This window comes from Otolemur garnettii, unplaced genomic scaffold (genome assembly GCF_000181295.1).
Source record: "Otolemur garnettii isolate 467f Iridium unplaced genomic scaffold, OtoGar3 scaffold00027, whole genome shotgun sequence".
In the NCBI taxonomy this organism is placed as follows: Eukaryota; Metazoa; Chordata; class Mammalia; order Primates; family Galagidae; genus Otolemur; species Otolemur garnettii.
The window spans coordinates 4,165,744-4,186,602 of NW_003852422.1; the positions used below are offsets into that span (position 1 = coordinate 4,165,744).

Below are 20,859 nucleotides of genomic sequence, written 5' to 3' on the forward strand. Positions count from 1 at the left end.
CCAAGCAATCATTCAAATTGTATGCTTAAAAGAAGTTAGGTTAGACAAAAAATAAATAAATAAATACATAGAAACATATTCCCCCAAAGGACATGAACTACATAAAATAATGTATTTACCACATTGGCTAAAAATAAGTTACCTGGAAAAAACAGTACTTTGGACAGGTGTACTGGCTCATGCCTATAATTCTAGCACTTTGGGAGACTGAAGCGAGAGAGATGTTTGGGGTCAGGAGTGCAAGGCCAGCCTAAGCAAGAGTGAGACCCTGTCTCTATAAGAAAATAGAAAAATTAGCTGGGATGGCAGCAAACATCTGACCCCAAACATCTCTCCCGCTTCAGTCTCCCAAAGTGCTAGAATTATAGGCATGAGCCAGTACACCTGTCCAAAGTACTATTTTTTCTAGGTAACTTATTTTTAGCCAATGTGGTAAATATATTATTTTATGTAGTTCATGTCCTTTTCAGTCCCAGCTACTCAGAAGAGTGAGGTAAGATGATTGCTTGAGCCCAGGTATTGGAGGTTGCAATGAGCTGTGATGACACCACTGCACTCTAGCCCGGGTAACAGAGCTAGACCTTGTCTCCAAAAAACACCCCAAGTACTTTACAAACCAAGTAATTTAAATATAAACATATGTGTGTGTATAAAAGATGATTTGATATAGCTTTTCTCCTTGGAAGTTTTTCAAATTTAAGATGGTATAATAAACTTTTTACTTAACCAGAAGTATGCTTTACAATATTTCTGACAGGTTAGGCCACAACTTGGTTTCACTTGGGACAAATAATGTTTAAGAGAAAAAGAAGATGACTAAGATTTAAAATAACAATTACTTTGGCATTCTAGTGTGAGAGCCATGGGTAGCCCAGTAGATCTGTTCCGTAAATCACCAAGTGCTCATAGACTCATGGAGTCTATTAGGGGCGAGGTCAGGGGCTGCCATAAAATTTTAAATACCGCATAAGTGGCTGAAAGGAGATCTATCCTTCACACCTGGCACATTGAAGGAGCTGGCGGGTAATCCACCCAGTGGAGATTAGAGCAAGGAGGTGCGACAAATGATTAAAAGTTTCCTTTGTGGCTCCTCTCATACATGAACACTGCATCTCCACAGGCACAGACTTGCCCAGCTGTTACATCTAAGCTTAACAAAGCTAAGTCTATACTTGCTGGATATTAGATTTAAAATGCATATTTTATTAATTTTATTAAATTGGGTCCTACCAAGAGTATGTAAACCTTTTGTGATTCCAATGTTATGTTATCACCTTTGAAGAAAAAAACAGAGAAGAGTTGCTGATGATGAAAGACTACTAAATTTATTTAATAATCTATGTCCATTTTTACAAAAATGCTCCGTGTAATCCATTTAAAAATAATAACTGGTTCATTTCAGTCCCTGCGAACATGCTTCCCTTTGTCCCTTGTAAGTCTCACAAATGTCTTATTTTAAAGGAATATATAGGACTCCCGGAAGACATTTTCCCATTTCTATTCTCTCCGACTCCTGCGAGCCCTTGTTCTGTGTGATAAGGCAATCTCCTCCGGGATCTGAGCTGTGTAGTTTCGCACCACGAGTGACAAGGACTCGACTTGAATAACTGCTGTGCGCAGGTTGTAATTATGTCAGCTGGAGTGTTGAACAAGGGGACTGATTAATGTGAGCCCCGGCCCAGGCGCAGTCCCTATCAAAACCTCCGCGCAGGCCAGCAGTGGGGACGGGTTAAAGCAAAAAGACAAAACATGCTGCTTCGTCCATGATAGATGAATTGCTCCAACAGTCTTCAGGCAGATGTTCCAGGACAGTATAATATACAATTACTCTGCCTTATCACCTTCCCAGGGACAATAAAGCTTCCTCCTTCTATAGCTCATGTGAGTGAAGGCAAAATTAGTTTTACTTTTACAACACTGACTCACTTATCATGTTGCCTTGATTGTGCTTTTACAGCTAAAGAAAACATATATTCCACTTTTAAACTAAAAAAAAAAAAATCTTAAAAATAAAACTGAAACCTTGTTTCGAGTCTTTTTTATATCGAAGCATACAGTGCTTTAAAAATTGTTTTTTAAAAAAAGAGATGTGAGGAAGGTAATAATGTATGTGTGTGCATATGTCGTTAAAAACAACTATATACATATAATTCAAGAAGTAAGATTGGGATTGTATAATCATTACAGTCATAGCATCGTTTTTCAAAGGCCATACAGAAATCATTAATTGGAAGGAACATGTAATTAAAAATATACATACATACTGATATTGCCCATATATTTCTCAGCCACAGGCACATGGTTCCTGGAGCCTGAGAGGACACGTTCCAAATGACACACTTACTCACTGGAGCCACTCCTACTCTGAGTCTTTTGGGTCCTTCTTAAGAAAGCTGTGTCAGCCGAGCAAAAGGGAGGCTTCCTTACAATTTAATAAAACATTGTTGCTGATTGTAGAAATAATCTATGTTAGGAGTACCATGGCGACTATTTCTACCACCTGTATTTGTGCTTAAAAAAGTAGAGCCGTTTTGAGAGGAGATATACAAAACAGAACTATCTCAATTTGCAAAGGGAAATAAACTTTTTTATTCTTAAGGCTCAAAAGCAAGCAAACATCAAAATTCAGCCACAAGGATCTGTGGTAACCATAATTTCTAAGGAAAGAAAGTAGCAAAAAGTACAACAGAATCAAGGGAAACCCACACAAAGCAGTGAGTGCAAAACAGGGCCCAGCAACCTGCAGGGCAGTGCATGGGCTTCTTCCCCCCTTCAGTGGTTCAATACACTGACACCACACTTCGGTCGTTACAATGCACCCTAAATCGTGACAGCAAATCACGTTCCCTATCTCAGCCCACACAGTGACACTTCTGCTTCCTCCAACCCTACCACGATCCCATTATTACAATTTGCTTTGTAACATATACTCTATACAGTTCTAGAAATACAGCTACTCAAGAAGGTAGGGTCAATCCCAAACAGTCTCTAACTGGAGCTTCAGCACTCCAGGACGTGGATAATATAATTAAGGTCATGGTTGGTGTTAGAGATGTTCACAATTACTTGGAGTAAGCCAAACAAAAGGTAGGTACAGACCAATGGAATGGGCTGTAAATACATGCAGGAGTCAGGGTCACCACAAGAAACGACTGGGCGCTCCCCCACTGGCTTATGATGTCATCAGAGTGTCCTGTTAGATTTACTGAACTTAGAGGGACCCTGAGACAAAAGCAAACACTGTTTAGAAGAAGACACAGAAAAGATGCCCCATTTTAAAAGACTACGTTTAAAATGAGCATTCATTAAATTATCGTTACACTGAACTGTTAGCTAGCAGCAAGCACATTTTTAATGTAAGGAGTACCAGATGAAACAGGACAGCCTTTTATGGGTACCCTTCATATAAGCAAATAAATTCCCAAAGTTTGGGTATGTATGTGCTGCGGGGTGGGGGACAGAATAATACCATCACACAATCTCTATTATCTTGAACAAAACCTCTGAACACATGCAGATAAAATTCGATGTTGTGCACTACCCCCAAAGGGGGAATGCTACAAAATAAAGACTAAGAAGCTCTGAGACCACTGCCCTCCATCCGGAGAGGACCAACATCAGATCAGGGAGATGTGGGCCTGACTCCTGAGTGTTTCTAGCAGTTCTCTGAATTAATTACCAGGGGAAGAAAAGAGATTTTACTGCCAGGAGATTTTACCCCTATGCCCCACAAAACCCTGATCACAGACATGCACGGACAGACACTGTCCCAGCCTATGGATGTGTCTGAGGAAGTTTTCAGCTTCACCTTTTCAATGGGCTCTTTCACTTGGCATATCAGCATTTAAGTGCAATTTGCAAAGTAATCTTATGCAAACAAATGAAAGCAAGCACAGACTGCCTTCTGGCCACCAGGCTCTCTTTCCCTGCCCTAGGCCAGCATTTTCACAGGGCACCCTGGAGGCAAAATTTCTGTGACCTCCAGGCAAGATGCTTCTGTCTTCTAACATGGTTTCTGTTCTCCTCACTTTCCTAACTGGGTCTTCCCATGAGCGCCAGTGTCTCAGTGTCACTCAGCCCCTGGCACCGCGGATGCCTCTCCTTACAGGAGCCCCCACCCCCGCCCCCACCCTGTGAGCTCACTTCTCAGTTTCTCTTGCACGGCTGTCTGCCCTCTGCTTTTTCATTTTGCACAATTTTCCACAGGACATATCAAGTAGTTGCTGCCTCCAAGTACAGCTCACTGACACATTTCCATTTATGCACCCCATGGACACATCACCCCCTGGACCAGGCCTGGGGTCATTTTCTTAAAGGGCATCCCTTCTCCAGTAATTGGCATAGTCACTTGCTCAGTATCCCTGGCCAAGGCCCCTAAAGAATGACACCGGGGTGACTGTCCCCTCCCACTCCCAATTCATTCATTTGGCCGACATGTCCACTTGTTCTATTGCCCTTTACCTGCCTTCTCTACCCCTCTGCAACAGCCTTAGCTTAAAATTGTTTGCATGTGACACTGCAATGGTCTCTGAAGTCATCTCCCACCTCCCACTGCATCCCACTCTGAACCATCATTTGCACCGTGCCAGTGAGCTTTGCAAAGTAAAGTGTGAATGTGTCATTTTCCTGCGCAGGGCTCTCGGCCAGCTACCTACTGCCTTTGGAGAAAATAAACTTTCTGGCATGGACAGGCCAAGTGTACTACTGTCCTCCTTGTACCACATAGGCACTATGATCTAGGCTTTCCAAAGTGAACAAATAACTTTAAATCAAAAAGAAAGTATCAAAAAAAAAAAAAGTATCATATGGAGTGAAGTTGGTCAGTAGGTGCTAAAACCTACCCAGGGAGAGAACTCTGGGGTCACAGCCGATGCGCACAGAAAAGACACAGAACAGGACTGAGGGCGGCTTAGCAAGCTTCAAGCCAGACTGATGAAGAATAAGGAATTAAAGGTTAAGGAGTAAAAGAGAAGATTAATACGTAGTATTAGGTTACAATTTCCTGGAGGGAAAAATACCAGGTTACATATTATGTTGTTGAAGAGTGGATTCTCGTTTATTTGAATTCTAGCTCACTTGCAGCTCTGCAGTAAGGAACAGCATAACATTATTTTACTAAAAACTAAAAACAAAACCTAAAGCTCCTAAGTTCTTTTTCAAGAACTTCTCATAAAGATAGTAATAGAAAAATAATATAAACAGGAAAAGCCAACAAAGAATCTGCTACATTCCCTTACTCAAGAAGATAGAGAAGTAAATTTTATTGAAGATATCGTATTATCTTTACAGGCGTTCTTAAGAAAAAGCCAACATCTATCCAATACATGCTACCATACAGAAATCAGGGTCTGATTGCATGTAGGGAGCATAGATGTAAGATGTGCTGATACATAAAGCTACTTGGGTTTGCTCTGCTTGAGAAAACTGACTGCATCACCATATTCCAAAGGTCCCCAGTTTTCCTGTCTTTCTTTCTTCCATGATCTTTGTATAGGCCCCAGACAGGCAGAATTTCAGAATATGCTAAAAACAAAAGAGGTGAAAATAAAATAACTAATATCTTAGCATTCTCACTGAGAAAATAACTGGTCAGACTTTAAAAACTTCAAAGTTCTTCTGTCAAGTCCGCCTGGTTCAGCCCAAGCTGACACTGTGGAGGTTGGTGCAGGTGGTCTGCTGACTCCCTCCAGCCCCGCTGGTGATTAGTGTGTTTTCCTAATAAGCTACACTGTATGGGCTTCTAATGCGAGAGGATATAGATAGTTACATAGTAAAGTGGTTGTTGTGTGATAATAGCTCTGGTGTCTGAGGAATAACTTATTATGCAAGAGACTATTGCCCAAAAAATATTTTCTATTTTTTTCATCTCTAAGGTCTTTCTCCCTACCACAATATATACAGATAGATCTAACTACCACCCGAGGGACTGTCCATAGTAATTCCTTGTAGAAAGACCATCCCCAAAGATAGCTTTGGTCCTTTTATAATGACTGGATCTGGGATTCAACAATAGCAGGTTAAATAAACATGTTTATCTGATTCCACTTTCAGAGACAGCAGAGGGAGCGCATGGTCACTTTGTGATCAAAATGGCTCTTCTAATTAATCTGTGATCTCACTGCCAATTTCAGCAACATCAACAAACAAAACAACTTACTAGTAACTTATAAACAAAAAGTACTATCTAAATTTTATTCATTTGAAGGAAATATGAACCAATTTGTAATTTTTAATGCTACAGAATCAATTTGTTTTCACGTCCACAAGACTTTCTACATAAATGAGATTTTTTTAGATTAAAATTTACCAATATTAACTAAAGGCCTAGCATAAATACTTTCACTGTACCAGTACACAAAATTCTTAAAGGCTGTGTGCTTGAGTGTTGCAGGGCAGGGCAGGAAAACACCCACAAACCAAGCTGTGCATCAAGGTAAAATTAGAAAAAACATCACAGAAAACACAGAACCAAATAAAAACACAATTAGAACTCAGGAGACAAAATTTGAGTAATGCAATGGACAGATAAAAATTAGGAAATATTGTATTCAGAAATAACTTAGTTTCTGTTTCAAAGGATAGATACATGAAAAGAAAAGAACCAATCAACATATAACTCTCAGACTTCATTATAAAAACCTGAGAAGATTGCGCAATTATGAGGACATGTGTTTTCTTAAAGAAACTCCTCAAAAACCCCACCTAAACTTACCAGAACATCTCCACGTGAATGACAGTACAACCTCGCAAAGTATCACCATGGTACCTTCTAGGAGAATCTTTCTAAGCAATATTTATGCTTCCAAGGACCATACAGGGCTTGCAAACCAGCCACGACACTGACATCTACCTGTGGCCGGCTGAACTGAGAGAAGATGGCTAGCAGGAAGGGGCAACACCACCAGGAGTAGGCAGGACATATGCAGTACCACACCAGAGACTCATGTGCCTCCCAGAAGAAATTCATCACAATTTGAAGAAAGACTTGGAATCAGTATCCTAAGAAAAGTCTAGAGAGTGGCTGGATTTTGGGGCTTTCAAACTAATCTTTCACCATAGTGTATTTGCTTTTTTATTCCATTAATGAGATTAGCAGTTACAGTGAAGTAAAATATAAAGAGCTATCCATTTGAGATAAATGAAATAAAAAAAATTGACTGCTACTATAAATGCAGAAAAGATTTTTATTCAATATCTATTTTGATACAACCAGGCTTGTGGCATTAATCAAATTGTTTCAAATAGAAATTATACACAATAGTAATACTAGTTATTTACGTATTGATATTTTTATGTAGTGCTTTCACTCCTTCAGAACTTCAACACCTCTCTAAAAAATATAAATACTACTTCTGATTCTTCAGAAAAAGTAACTGTGTGCTGTTCATTTTGGTATGTATACTCTACTCTGACTTCTCGCAGCATATACACCTACTTCTAAAAGGACAAAGACCTACTGTCTCCTCCCAGGGTCGTTATTCAGGTGCAAATTCAAGTTTGTTCTATCCATTGCTTCTTCATATACAACCTGTGAACCTGCACAGGAAGCCAAAGAGAACTTAAAAGTCTCTGAAGGGATTATCCAAAAGAAGAAAATTATTCTCAGTGGAATTAGGAGACCTAACTCGGAATGGTATTGAAACAAACGGATGATAAGAACAATGAATCCCAGGGTATATTGAACTCTTAATGCCACAGTATCTAAAAGGTTCCCTTACTAAGTAATTACAATAACAAACATAAAATGTTTATATAATAAAATTGTTTAAAAATACATAATACCATCTATGACTTGAAAAACATTTTTCATAACTGAGATATAGTATAGAATATAAGATAAAGAAATTAATATGAACTTTCAGGAGAAATAAAAAAAGATTATAAATGTAATTTTTTATCACTGCATCTTAAAATGTCCCTAAAAATGCTTCCAGCAATGTGTGAAGACAGAATTATATTAAAAGTATATTTGACAAAAATTTTCTAGAATACACACATAAATTTCAAATGGTGGTAATAAAAAACAAATTCTCCCTGCTCCAGTCCCATGTGTACAAACTCGCCAAATTTATGTAGCAACACTAAACAAAACATTCAGATGAGTAACAGAGAAGGAATATTGGGGAGTATCACCAAATGTGAGCAGCTCCCAGCTGAGACGTCACTCTCTGAGTTAAGATGTTACTTCAAATATCCTTTGACTTCCCCTCACCCAAAAAAGAAAAGAGAAGTCTCTTGAGATCAAAAACCACTTTAATGTGTCAATGACTTCTATGGGAAACACTGGCTAAAAGCTCAGTCAGCCATCAAGTAGAGAAAAAAAAATCAAAGTGCGTTTTCTACAAGTTTAGCAAAATGATGAGGTGAATCTTCAGTATGAGATGTGAACTGTGGATTTTATTCCCAGCTCCCTGAGATACAGTGTTTCTATGCAGGCATGTGAGCTCAAGTAATAAAGAAAAAAGAAAAACAGGTTTAAAAAGGTAGAGGAGTAAAAAACATTTTTTTTAAAGAGCATGCAAGGCTAGAGTACTTACACAGTTACAAAGGTGAGGAAACTATGGCCCAAAGGAGGCTTAAGGTACACTGATTCCTCCCCAACTTCATTGTCGGGGACACAGTGAACTAATGATGAAACCCACAGAGTCTGGCTGCAAGGTTTAATTTCCTATAACACACCAAATAACACTCAAGGTGCAATGTAGGATTACCCTCAATATTTTTAATACTGCTGGTAGTATTTTGTGTTTCTGCTCATGACTTAGCAGTGGCTTACTGTTTAATATGCATTTACTGTACTTCCCCCCATAAATCCTAAAGAAGGCCTGTGGGAAGGTAAGTTGCACGTAAACCCAAGCCCGTCTGCAGCCACACTAGTGAAGCTCTGCTCAAGTGCGGAGGCCAAAGTGGAAGTTAAATAAAATACATTTGATACAGACGAATCCTCCCAGGAAGTCGGAGTTCACACTGCTAAAGAGGTACTTAGGGGGACATGTTAAAGTTTTCTCTATTTTATTCTTTCGATATAGAGGTCACAATATGTCACAAACGAAAATAAAGATATAGAAAAATGTTAAACTGTTACCATTTTAAGGTAGAAATAAATCTAAAGAATTTACAGCACAAATAATAAAGTAGGCCAGCATGCTATGAATCTAAACTTATTCTCTGAAATTATAATGAATAGCAATTAATGGTGAAAAAGTTTTGGAGTAATGATAGAATATACTGATTTGTAATGGATTAGACTTTTGGATATTTTAGACAGTAAAAGCTAAAGAAAAAGAGTATATGTTTACATCTAAATAGAATGAGATGTCATTGCCTAAATTAATAATGCAAACTTGAAAAATAGCCCCAGGTTCAAAAGACCAATTATGAAATTCTTTTGTAAACAAATCTATATTTGCATTTTTCATGAATAATTATAACTGCTACTATTTCTCCACTAATGTTCAATTTATAAAATGAAAAATTTATTTTCAAATGAAATTTAAATAATATTTCAGTTTCTAATGATGGTAACTTACCTGCAAATAAGTGTTAATAATGACAAAGATACTCTACAGGAATTATTTTTTATCTTTTTATACTAAGCAAATAAATAAGTAAATGGTAAAAAAAATATTTGAATATTCTGAGCATTAAAATATTATGGAAAGGTACTAATCAAATAAATATGAAAGTAAATAAAGAAAATAAATGTCCGCTTAGGACATTTGTGAGCGTCATAAAGATATATTAAACATGCAGAAATCATACACACCCAAATTTATTTACCCTGAGAAAGAATTCATTTCCTTTGTTTATAGGAGGAATTTATGGTGAAGTATCTTGTTCCTCTTATTCACTGCAAACAAAACAATCTCCTTGAACTTAACTATATGCTTATTTTTATTTTTTTCCTAGTCAACAAGAAAATAAAAGTATCTGTTCTAATTTCCGCATTTCATAGTCCATAACTTCCACAATAACCTCATATTGCCAAGTTTTTTGGACTCCTGTGAAAGCTAACTTGCCTTTTGTTCACTGGTAAAAGCAAATCTGTCCATATGTACACAAAGTGGTAAAATTGTTGGATGAACGTGAAGTTCAAACTATTTACTTTCAATATCCAAATTATTCAAGTCTTAAAGATAAAAATCACACTTTCATAAGGGATATCAGCATTTAAAAGGAAATCTGATAGCTATCACTGCATTTACTTTTCTTCAGTGTTAATTCACAGTTACAGGAATAATATGTTAATATTTCAAAACACCCCATCTCCTTTTTAAGGCAGTACCTGAGAGGTCTAATGGGGATGGGATTCAGCCGGCTCAAAGGCAGGACAAATGGAAGCGACTCTATGGCAGGCAGGTAACTTGCACAGGGGACAAGTAACACAACCTTAACCTCAGCAAAAAGTACAATACACTGTCAAAGCCAAGAAGCCTGAAATACTCTGAAATGTGTTCGTGTACAAAAAGAGTCTAACAAAGCACAATACTGATCAGAGGAGGAAAAAATCAAATTGTAGCCTTTCCAGTAATACTATCAAAAGCCTATTTCTAAAACTTTATTTTAAAAAATCATGAATATGAGGGTGGCGCCTGAGGCTCAAAGAGTAGGGTGCCAGCCCCATATACCAGAGGTGGCAGGTTCAAACCCAGACCTGGTCAAAAACTGCAAAAAAAAAAAAAAGAAAAAAAAAATCATGAATTTGCACAAGGATTTAGGCACAAGCATTTTTCAGCGTAAAAACCTGAAAACAGCCTACAAGCCTAAAAACTTAATAAATTGATTATTGTCAATCAATATAACCTGAGGAGATGCATGTATTGAAACTGTATTACACAGGAGCAGTTTTCAAACCAGGCATTCTGAAACTGCAAAGTATTATGAACAATTGTCCAACAATTGATTTTGGATTTAATATATTTTTAACTACTTCAAAAACTATTTAAAAAAAAATTTACCCTGCCATGTAGTATAAATAAAATTTTAACACACTGAAGACCTTCAGGACCTTGAAACTCCTATGTCACCACACTGAACAGTGTCCTGAGATTACAAGGTCAGGAAGGATCTGCAACCATGCTGAATTGTCACCTGGGATGACAACAACAAGAAAGGTCATTGTTCATCAAGGGACTCTGTTGCGCAAGGCTCTGGCTAAAGCAACTTCAATGTATTTCTTATCTACTATTCATCACGATCCCATGAGGTCACTTCATTAATAATCCATGTTTTACAAATGAGAAAGTGGCATTTTAGTCAGTAGTCTGCCTACCAGTGAACAGTCTGGCTCAGGCAACACAGTTACTAAGTTCTGAGCCCAGACCCCACCACGCCTCCTGTGCTCCTTCCTACTCCCTGGGGCTGTGTCAAGAGGAAGGCGGAGACTGAAGGCTGAAGCTGATCAGCAACTGTTGTCAATAACTTCCCCCATTTTAAAAGTTCTGCAGGTCAAAACAGTCTCATTAAGATCTTGTACTGTTTTAGTAAGTAAATAAACTAGACTCAATCTACTTCTACGGGGTAAACACCACTTTTAGCTATTTTATATGTGAAGTTTTCTATATAACCGTATTCAAACCAACAGTTCTGCTACTTAAAAACAAAAGTTCGAAAATCATAGTTATACAGAAACATGATTAAGTGTAAGAAATAAAATTTATACTGAAGCAAAAAAATTCTCTCAAAACAATAAAACTAAAACCTTATGCATAAAGTATAGACTGAAAGATATAATTACAAAAACTAAGTATGATAATTAAAGGGAATTTCTATAACTTTTTAATTGCTTTGGTGTATTGTACAGGAAAGGCAACCACAGCATGGTCCCTTTAATGAGGAAAGTGTACATTCAATAATGTTTATTTTTTAAAGAATCTACATTATTAGCACCTTAGAATTTCTATGCCTGCCTCTAATTGAATCACCATTTTACCAAATTTCCAAGAAACACAAATCCAGTGTTAAGCAAAGATAGAATACATAAAATGTTGAATGAATAAATAATTAATGAATGAAATATATCTGTAATATCTCTGTACTATTCGATGACCTTTCACATAAAACTTAATGCAATAATGTGGGTGATAATAGAGATTATGGCAATATATTTGCTGAATGCACAGGCTAGAGCCAAAGAAATACAGAAATCTACTATTTAAAGAAGGCTTCAGATTTAAGGTACATATTCTAATATTCAACTAAAGTGGGCTGCATTTCAAGACATTCTCTCCATGTTTGCAGCACGTCTTGTGTGTAGCAGGAGCAGTGCAGAGCGTCAGCTCCAGGACGCAGATTCCCACTATCCAGTTCAGGCCTTCTAAGACAGATGCCACTGGGCTGCCAGAAAACTCTGGCGTCCTCCCCTTTCACCCATTTAGAATGTAACATACATACATTTAAAAGATACATTGTCCTTGAAATAATTTACCATCGTCTACACCACAGATGAGATGCTCTGGGAAGACACTGTCTGGGATCAACATGATCCTTATCTATGCAATTCCCTGGCCTAGTTATTGACCTGTTTGAACGTGCATTAGAATTATTTATGAATATTTAGTCACCCATAATATCCTTAAAGCTAGGGTATTTTTATATGTACTAAACAGTAATTAAATTCTGTATAAACCTATAATGGTAGGTACTTATCCTTATAAATTTGTCCCACCCCATAAAATGGACACAATCTAGAGTGACTCTTAAACTACAGACCATGGGTAGTAAGGAAGTCAGCATAGGCTCATCAGTTGTATCAAACGTGCCGCTCTTGGGGGTGTTGATAGTGGGGGGCCTTGCACATGTGAGGGTAGAGGATATGTGAGAAATTTCTCTACCATCCTCTCAATTACTGTGAACCTAAAACTACTTTAACAAAGTCTACTGAAAAAGCCCCTAAAATTAGGTACAAGAATGAACTTCCAACCTCCTACATGGATCATGCTTGAAAGTATGCTGCCTCCCGTTGCTGGCATGGGAGCCCACTCCAGCCTGCAGCCCAGTGGTGGTGGGTGCTGCTCGGCCGTACCCTGTGGAATAAACACCGTTTGAAAGCAGCCCTCACCTGTAGTCACACCAGGGGCAGCGGTAGGGCTTCTCTCCAGTGTGCACCCGCTTGTGCCGAGTCAAGTGGGACTGGGTGGTGGAGGCGAAGTTACACTCGTCACACTTGAAAGGTTTTTCTCCTGCAATATACAAAGAAAAGTTACACATGAGTGACAATGACATCTAGAAATGAGGTCTGAACCAGATATTGACAATTTTAAAATGCTTATTTCTGTGAAATGTGAAGCATATAGTTCAGTAGACACCACACATTTGATGTATTTGAATGTTTATTCTGAGTCAGAAAATTACATGATATCACTGATTTTTATTTCTATTTTTAGAATATAAAGCCTAGTGTAAGTAATATAGTTAAAATCTATTTTATACAAATAGAAATTAAAATGACAGGTATGGTATAGCACAGTATTTAAAATCACTTAACAAATTTTGTTACATCAGAGCACTTATAAAAATCTCAGTGAGGTTAAAACCATGGAAAGGTATATAACAGAGAGACAATTTGAAGACATAAAACTTATTAAAAATCCTAATGCCAAATCTGAACAAAATAAAAAAATCAAGCTATAAATAGGTACCACTTAAAAAAGTATTAGAAGTTAAAAAAAATTAGCTCATTAAGTTGAATAAAGGCCACAGAGGCTTCAAAGAAATGTTTAAAAGAAGGAGTGACGTCATATTCTGATATGTACGCTCCTAACCCTGCACAGCTGTAAGGGATGGGGAGGGAGGGAGGGAGAAAGGAGAACGGGCTCCCCGGGCAATGCTTGATGATGGGAAACGTTCCTAGAAATGCACCCTGAGGTGATTTCATCACCTGGGAGCATCCTCAGGAAAACTTCCACAAAGCTAGATGGTGCAGCCTCTACACACCTAGGCCACAGGTACGGCACAGCCCGTTGCTCCTGGGCTACAATCCTGTATAGCATGTTACTATTCTGAACATCCTCATCAACTGCAAGACAATGGCACATTTGTGTACCTAAACATATCTAAACATGGCACAAGTGCACTAAAAATACAGTACTACAATTTTATGGGGCCACCACTTAATGTGCTGTCTGTCATTGACCAAAATACCCCTCACCATGTGGTGCACGACTATAACACAGAACCGTCTTATCCTGGAGAACCTGAATTGCTTGTACAGGACACAGGAGTGGAGCAGCATACTGGTATCATGAACTGAGTTCCTCTGACACCCTTCTCTTCCTTAACCATCCTGCTCACACAGACATACGACATACAAATTCAAAAAATCATCAACTCTTAGCGGTTCTTAATTTCACTAGCTACTCTGGCTGATGAACACTTGAAACATGACTATTTAATTTTAATTAATATAAATTTAAACTTAAAAACTGATACTCAAATCCGCTATTGAAAACATGCTTAAATATGTTCAGAACAGCTTGAGAATGTGAATCTACTTTTTGAAATGTAAGTTTTATCAAATCTAAATATAGATTATGTATTTGAGATGAAAATTTAACTTCTGAATTGAGATGGTCTAAAGTTGTAAAATATATATCAACTTTGCAAATCCTAGTACAAAATTTATAAGAAAGTACTGTGAATAAATGCTATGTTGATTTCATGTAGAAATGATAATAGTTTGTATCTAGTTAGTTAAATAAACTATATTATAAAACATTATTCTGTCTGTTACTTTTTGTTTTTTCTTTTTTTTTAAAAGAGTCTCACTTTATCGCTCTCAGTAGAGTGCTGTGGTGTCACAGCTCACAGCAACCTCCAACTCCTAGGCTTAGGTGATTCTCTTGCCTCAGCCTCCCGAATAGCTGGGACTATAGGTGCCCACCACAATGCCTGGCTATTTTTTGTTGCCGTTGGCCAGGGCCAGGTTCGAACCTGCCACTCTCGGTATATGGAACTGGCGCCCTACCCACTGAGCCACAGGTGCCGCCCCTGTCTGCTACTTTTTCTTTTCTCTTTAATATGGCTACCAGGGATGGGTGCAGTGGTGCATGCCTGTAAGCACTCTATGAGGCTACGGTGGGTGAAATGCTTGAGAACAGGAGTTCCAGCCTGGGTAAGAGAAAGGCCCTGTCTCCACTGAAAATAGAAAAACTAGTCAGGCATTATGGCAGGCAACTGTGGTCTCAGCTACTTGGGAGCCTGAGGCAAGAGGATCACTTGAGCCCAGGAGTCTGAAATGGTTGTGGGCTATGTCACAGCACTCTACCCAGAGCGACAGAGTAAGACTCTGTCTCAAAAATAAACAAATAATATGGAAACCAAGAAACAGAAAATTACACATGTATAACTGACAATATATTTGCATCGGACAATGGTCTAGACTCTAGAGGAGACCTATCCCTCTAAAAACAATTAATGCACAGTAACATTTTTCTCAGTTTATTTTCCTGATATGATGGATTAATTTTACATATGTTCAATAATTCTGCTTGCTATTTATTATGTTTCGTGTTCTTCTGATAGCTTTATAGGTATACTGACTTATTTAGAAAATAAGGAATGAAATATCTTAGTTTAAGATTACTCTACATCAATTTGACTAGCAACAAAACTACCTCTGTCCTAAAAATCAGAATGTGTAGAATGTGCCGTATATTCTCTATTTACTGACACTGCTTACCCATGTCTGAAATCACGTTTAACTGCATCACACACTTCTCCTTTCTTTGGTAGTATTCTACCTCTCACCGAGGGACTGTACAGTATTTGGGTGAAGCTGATGAACTTCAATTCCAACCCTAGCTTTGCCATATTTCACTTGCTACCTATTAGACCCCTTGAGCAAGATCAAGAGGATAATACCACCAAACATGCAGGGTAATTTTGAGGATTAAAGATGACAAAAAATATGGAAAGCACGCACTTAGCACAGAGTGCTCAATAACCAGTTGCTTTTATCATTGTTTTGACAGAACTGCCTAAACACTGGTAATTGTAAACAAGGCTCTTGCAAAGATGAAAGACGGAGCACAAGAGCCGGGCTCATCAGGAGTGCAGACCATTAAAAAGATACACAGCTGGCACACAGAAAGAATTAATGGTTCTGCATAGCCACGAGTGTGACATAAAGATATCCTTTAACAGATTCTGACAGGAAATATTTCTATTTGATTTATTCTTGTATTAAAAAAAAAGAGTATATACAAAGCAAAGATCTGAATTGAAAAGGACTTTTGTCTCTTGCAGCCACTTGTCCCGAGGACAAATCCCGTCTATAGTGCCCCAATCAAGTAGCCACCCAAGGTCTGCTCGGATGACTCTTTGTTCTCAATTTCTAAACCTCTGGTCAAGAAACTTAAATTGTACAGACAACTCAATGGTAACAAGCTGACTTATACGAAATTTCACTTTCATGATGATGGCAGATTTTGCTTTCATTTGAGAAGTGATATATGATCTTCATATTGTGTAAGACTAAAGGAAAATAGTTCAATCTCTTCAACTCTGACACAGGAATATTCTGTATCATAGAAACACATAAACATCCACACATAAGCATATCTGAAAATGTTTTCTACATTACAAGAACTGTATTTGTTCATTTAACTCAGTGGAACCACACACCACGGTCAAAATGCAGTTCACAGGAAAGGAGAAGGACAAAGGCAAGCGCTGGTCTGGACAAAAATCACATACCAGTAATGATTTTAGTAACCTGATGCATATCTTCCCCGAGTGCCCATAGGCGGTAGATTGTAGGAAGTTAACAGATTCAAGGAGGTTAACTGACACACAAAAACTTTCCATACTCATAATACACCATTAGGTAAGTGTTATTATTGATGAAACTACCAGCACAATCAAGATAATTAACACAATCCTAACCCCCAAAGGACTCCTTGCACCCCACTCATCCCATGCGCACCCCACCCACGCCATCTCCAAGCCATCACACACATGCCTTCTGCTGCTGTCTGTTAATGAGCATTTTCTAGAGACTTATGGACATGGACAAACACAGCACGCACTCTCTCTGGTCTGGCCTCTTCCTCTTGGCGTAACTGTTTCATGACACACTCATGTTGCTCCACTGTAATTACTTATTCTCACTGCTGATAGCATCCCATTGTGCGAATTTACCAAGTTTGCTTATCCATTTATCTAAGGACATGGACAGCGAGTACAATAAATAAACCTGCCATGAACCGTCACACGCAGTCACTGCACGCACATCATCTCCTTACCTCTCGGGTGAAGACCCAGAGGGGATGCCTGCGTAATACAGTGGGAATGTACTTCACTTTTTGAGGAACTGCCAGATTGTTTTATAATGTGGTTTGACCATTAAACATTCTAGTCAGTTGTATATGGAAGTTCCAGTTGCTCCAAATCCTTACAAACATTGGATATAAATGGTGCTTTAAATCTGTACCTCTCCAAGAATGTTGATGTGCTTTCCACGTGCTCACGTTCCACACGTGTATTCTTCTAGAAAGTATCTGGCCAACCTTATGACCCTTTTTTAACTGGTTGTTTTCTCCAGGTTTCATTTGGGGACTTCATCATGCATCCTGGATGCATGTCCTTCACAAGCCTTGCGGCTCAGACTTACTCTCTCTGTTTGTGACAGTCTCTCATTCTCTTCATAGTTTCTTTTGAAGGGAAGATACTACTTTATGAAGTTTCCATATTATAATTTTTTAAGTTACTTTTATGGCTATAGCTATTGATGTTCTATCAAAATACATTTTTGATAATACAATGTCATGAAGATTTTTCCCTATTTTTGACTAGAAGTTTTATAGTTTTAAAGTTTACATTTAGATTATAATCATTTTGAGTTAATTTGTGTATATGGTATTAAATATGGATCAACTTTCATTTTTACTGCACATGACTATCCAATCGTTTCAATAGTATATTTTGAGAAGACTAAATTGCTTTTTCTCCCTTGACAAAAACTGACTAAGCAGGTGCTGGTCTATTTCTGTAATCTCTATTCTATTCCACCGATGTATTTGTCCATCTTGATGCCAATACAAGATTGATTTGGTTGGTTACTGTGGCTTTATAATAAACCTTGAAGTGAAGGACTATAAGTCCTCCAAATTTGCTCTTTTTTTCTCAGTGTTGTTTATTTCAGACCTTTGCAATTGCACATAAATTTTAAAATCAGACTATCAATTTCATAAAAAATAGGCTGATGGGATCTGATTGTTCAATGTGGGAGGAAGTGAAACCCTAATAATGTTAAGTCTTCTGATCCAGAAACATGATATATCACTCAATTTAGGTCTTTCCTAATTTCCTCCAATAATGTTTTCAGGTTTCTACAGGAGAGATTTGTGTATCCTTTTTTAGATTTATATCAAAGTATGGTGTCTTGTTTGAAAACAATTGACAAATATATGCACAGGTCTATTTTTGGACTCTGTTCTATTCAATTAATCTGTCCATCTTTATGCAAATGCAATATTATCATGATTAGGAGAGTTTTAAGAGTTCAAATTGGCGGGTGAAGGTCACTCATGCCTATAGACCCAGCACTTGGGAAACCTGATGTGGGCGGATTGCTCCAGTCCAACAGTCTGGCCCAGCCTGAGCAAAACATTAAAACCCCGTACCTACAAAATATACAAAAAAATTAGCCAGGTGCGGAAGTATACATGTAGTCCCAGGAAATTGGGAGTTTGAAACAGGAGAATTCTTGACCCAAGAGTTTGAAGTTACAGTGAGCTAGGTTTGTGCCACTATATTCTAGCCTAAATGACAGAGTAAGAGCCTGTTTTAAAAAAAAATACTGAGTGGCCAAGCAACTGAAACATTTTCTCCATTATGCTAACTCACAAATGCATTCTGATTTCTCCTTATTCTAATCAACCTAAATGTTTGGAAAATGTTTTGGCATCATAACTCACTATTTTCTTGTGTACTGAATAGCCTCAGTTGATAACTTAAAACTATCCATTATTCATGGATTTGGCAAATATATGAAGGGAGGTGAAAGGGGACCATCATGGACCCCATTCCCTACACTGATCAAATTAAAGGTCATCAAAGATCCCAAACTTAATATTCTTGGTTTGGTAGTTTAACATAAGCTCTTTCGAAAACGTGCTTATATAGCTTATTTCATTTATACTATCACGGCATTTTTAAGTATTGCAATTTTAATGTAAGAACAATACTTTCAGAGAAGAATGCCACTTATATTATCTATAGTTCATATTAAGTACTAAGGAAAATTAAAAATTGTCATTTCATGTTTACCTTGGCCACACTATAAATTGTAATATATTAGAAAATTCTGAATTATATACAGACTAAGGTCAAACATAACGCTACAAAATATTACGCTACATAAAGTTCAATGCTAAGGAGATTCACAAAGGTCTGGGCTCTTGTCAGAGTAAGAACCCCACGTCAGTTTATATAAACTACAGTTTATTCAAATACATAATTAATAATTGATTTGTAACTCATTGATTTTTAACACTATTGCTCTAATGTGAAATGGGTAATTTCTCTACCATTTATAGGTAATTTCTTCAGGAAAATATACTACAGAAATATAGGGGGTTTGCGTTTGTTACTCTCATTATATTATTAAAATTATAAACCCAAATTCTAGACTGTAGAATTTGAAAGAAAATCCTACAAATTTGAAAGACGAATTTCAGGATGCCTGACATGTGTTAACTGTCTGCAGTGAGACAAGTGCTGCGTGATGAGGAATATGGACTGTTAAGGGCACAGTCTGGAGAATACTAGGACTAGTGCTTCTGATTCCGGCTTCCCAAAGCCAGAAGGCTGACTGAATCTATGCGAAAGATATTTACTATTCCTAAACAATGTAATGTATAAGTGGACAGAGCTACCTATGTATAACCTATTAAAAAAATCAGAGTAAAAGGGCAACTTCTTTTCCTTCTATCCTTCTCTTTCATATCATCACAGGGCATGTTAGTTTAAATTGTGTTGCTTTTCATGCTTCCTTTACAAGTAATAATCTTGGCCACAATAACCATTAAGGAATATTTTACTTCACTGATGGAAGAATAAAGGAAGGACAGAGAGGGAACACAGAATGGCTGTCGACACTGCACAGTGTCCTTTTGTGTGTCAGCCATCTGTCAGACGGGCTGACCACGTCTCATGGAAACACTTCGCATTCCTTGGGGCGGGCCGGTGGTTATTAAGCCGGCCAAGACTCTTCAACTACATGTAAGGATTTGCTCCTGTGCCCTTGAATCAAGGGTCCCTGACAGGTGATAAAAGTAAATCTCAGAATGGAAGATATTTTGTGTCAGCCCCCAAGACAGTCTGTATTGCAGCGGGCAATTATTTACACCATTTGGAACACTTTTGATACCCATCCTTTCCAGGTTGATTGTAATTTGCGTGGGTACTGTGTGCTAAAAAGGTAAACCATGTCAAAGTGGAATATGGCAGAGAAATACAGATTTCAAACTCACCATACAAGTCTGGCCTTGGGGGAAAAAGTTGTGTGTCGCTTAAATATTTTAAATCCAGCATAAAAGCTAAGTGCCCAGACTGAGTTGCACTAAGCTGTTTGGTTGAAGCTAACAGTCTTAAGAACTGACTTTGGTATTAAAGAATCATGTTTGATTTGTGCCACAGAGGCAGATAAATGCCAAAAAGATAGATACCTCTGTCTGTGAGACATTGTCCTATATAGTATAAAGTTAATAGCAAAGTAATAAGGAGCCTCTGGACCTGACATAAAATATAAAGTTGTGCCAGCTCAATGCAGGCGTCCTGATCGATCTACCCCCTGGAACGCCTACTTTCACAGCATGGATGCCCCACTGTGTGGGGAGAGGGGACAACCCACTGGCA

The 20,859-nt window shown here is 37.9% G+C and overlaps 1 protein-coding gene across 1 annotated transcript in view; it reads right to left on the reverse strand.

Annotated features, from left to right (window-relative positions):
* ZNF407 (zinc finger protein 407) overlaps positions 1 to 20,859 on the reverse strand; it is a 431,185-nt gene that overhangs the window by 152,829 nt on the left and 257,497 nt on the right. Inside the window, exon 7 of the mRNA XM_003788395.3 lies at positions 13,061 to 13,181. Coding sequence (XP_003788443.1) covers positions 13,061 to 13,181 — 121 coding nt within the window. The remainder of the gene's footprint in view (positions 1 to 13,060; positions 13,182 to 20,859) is intronic.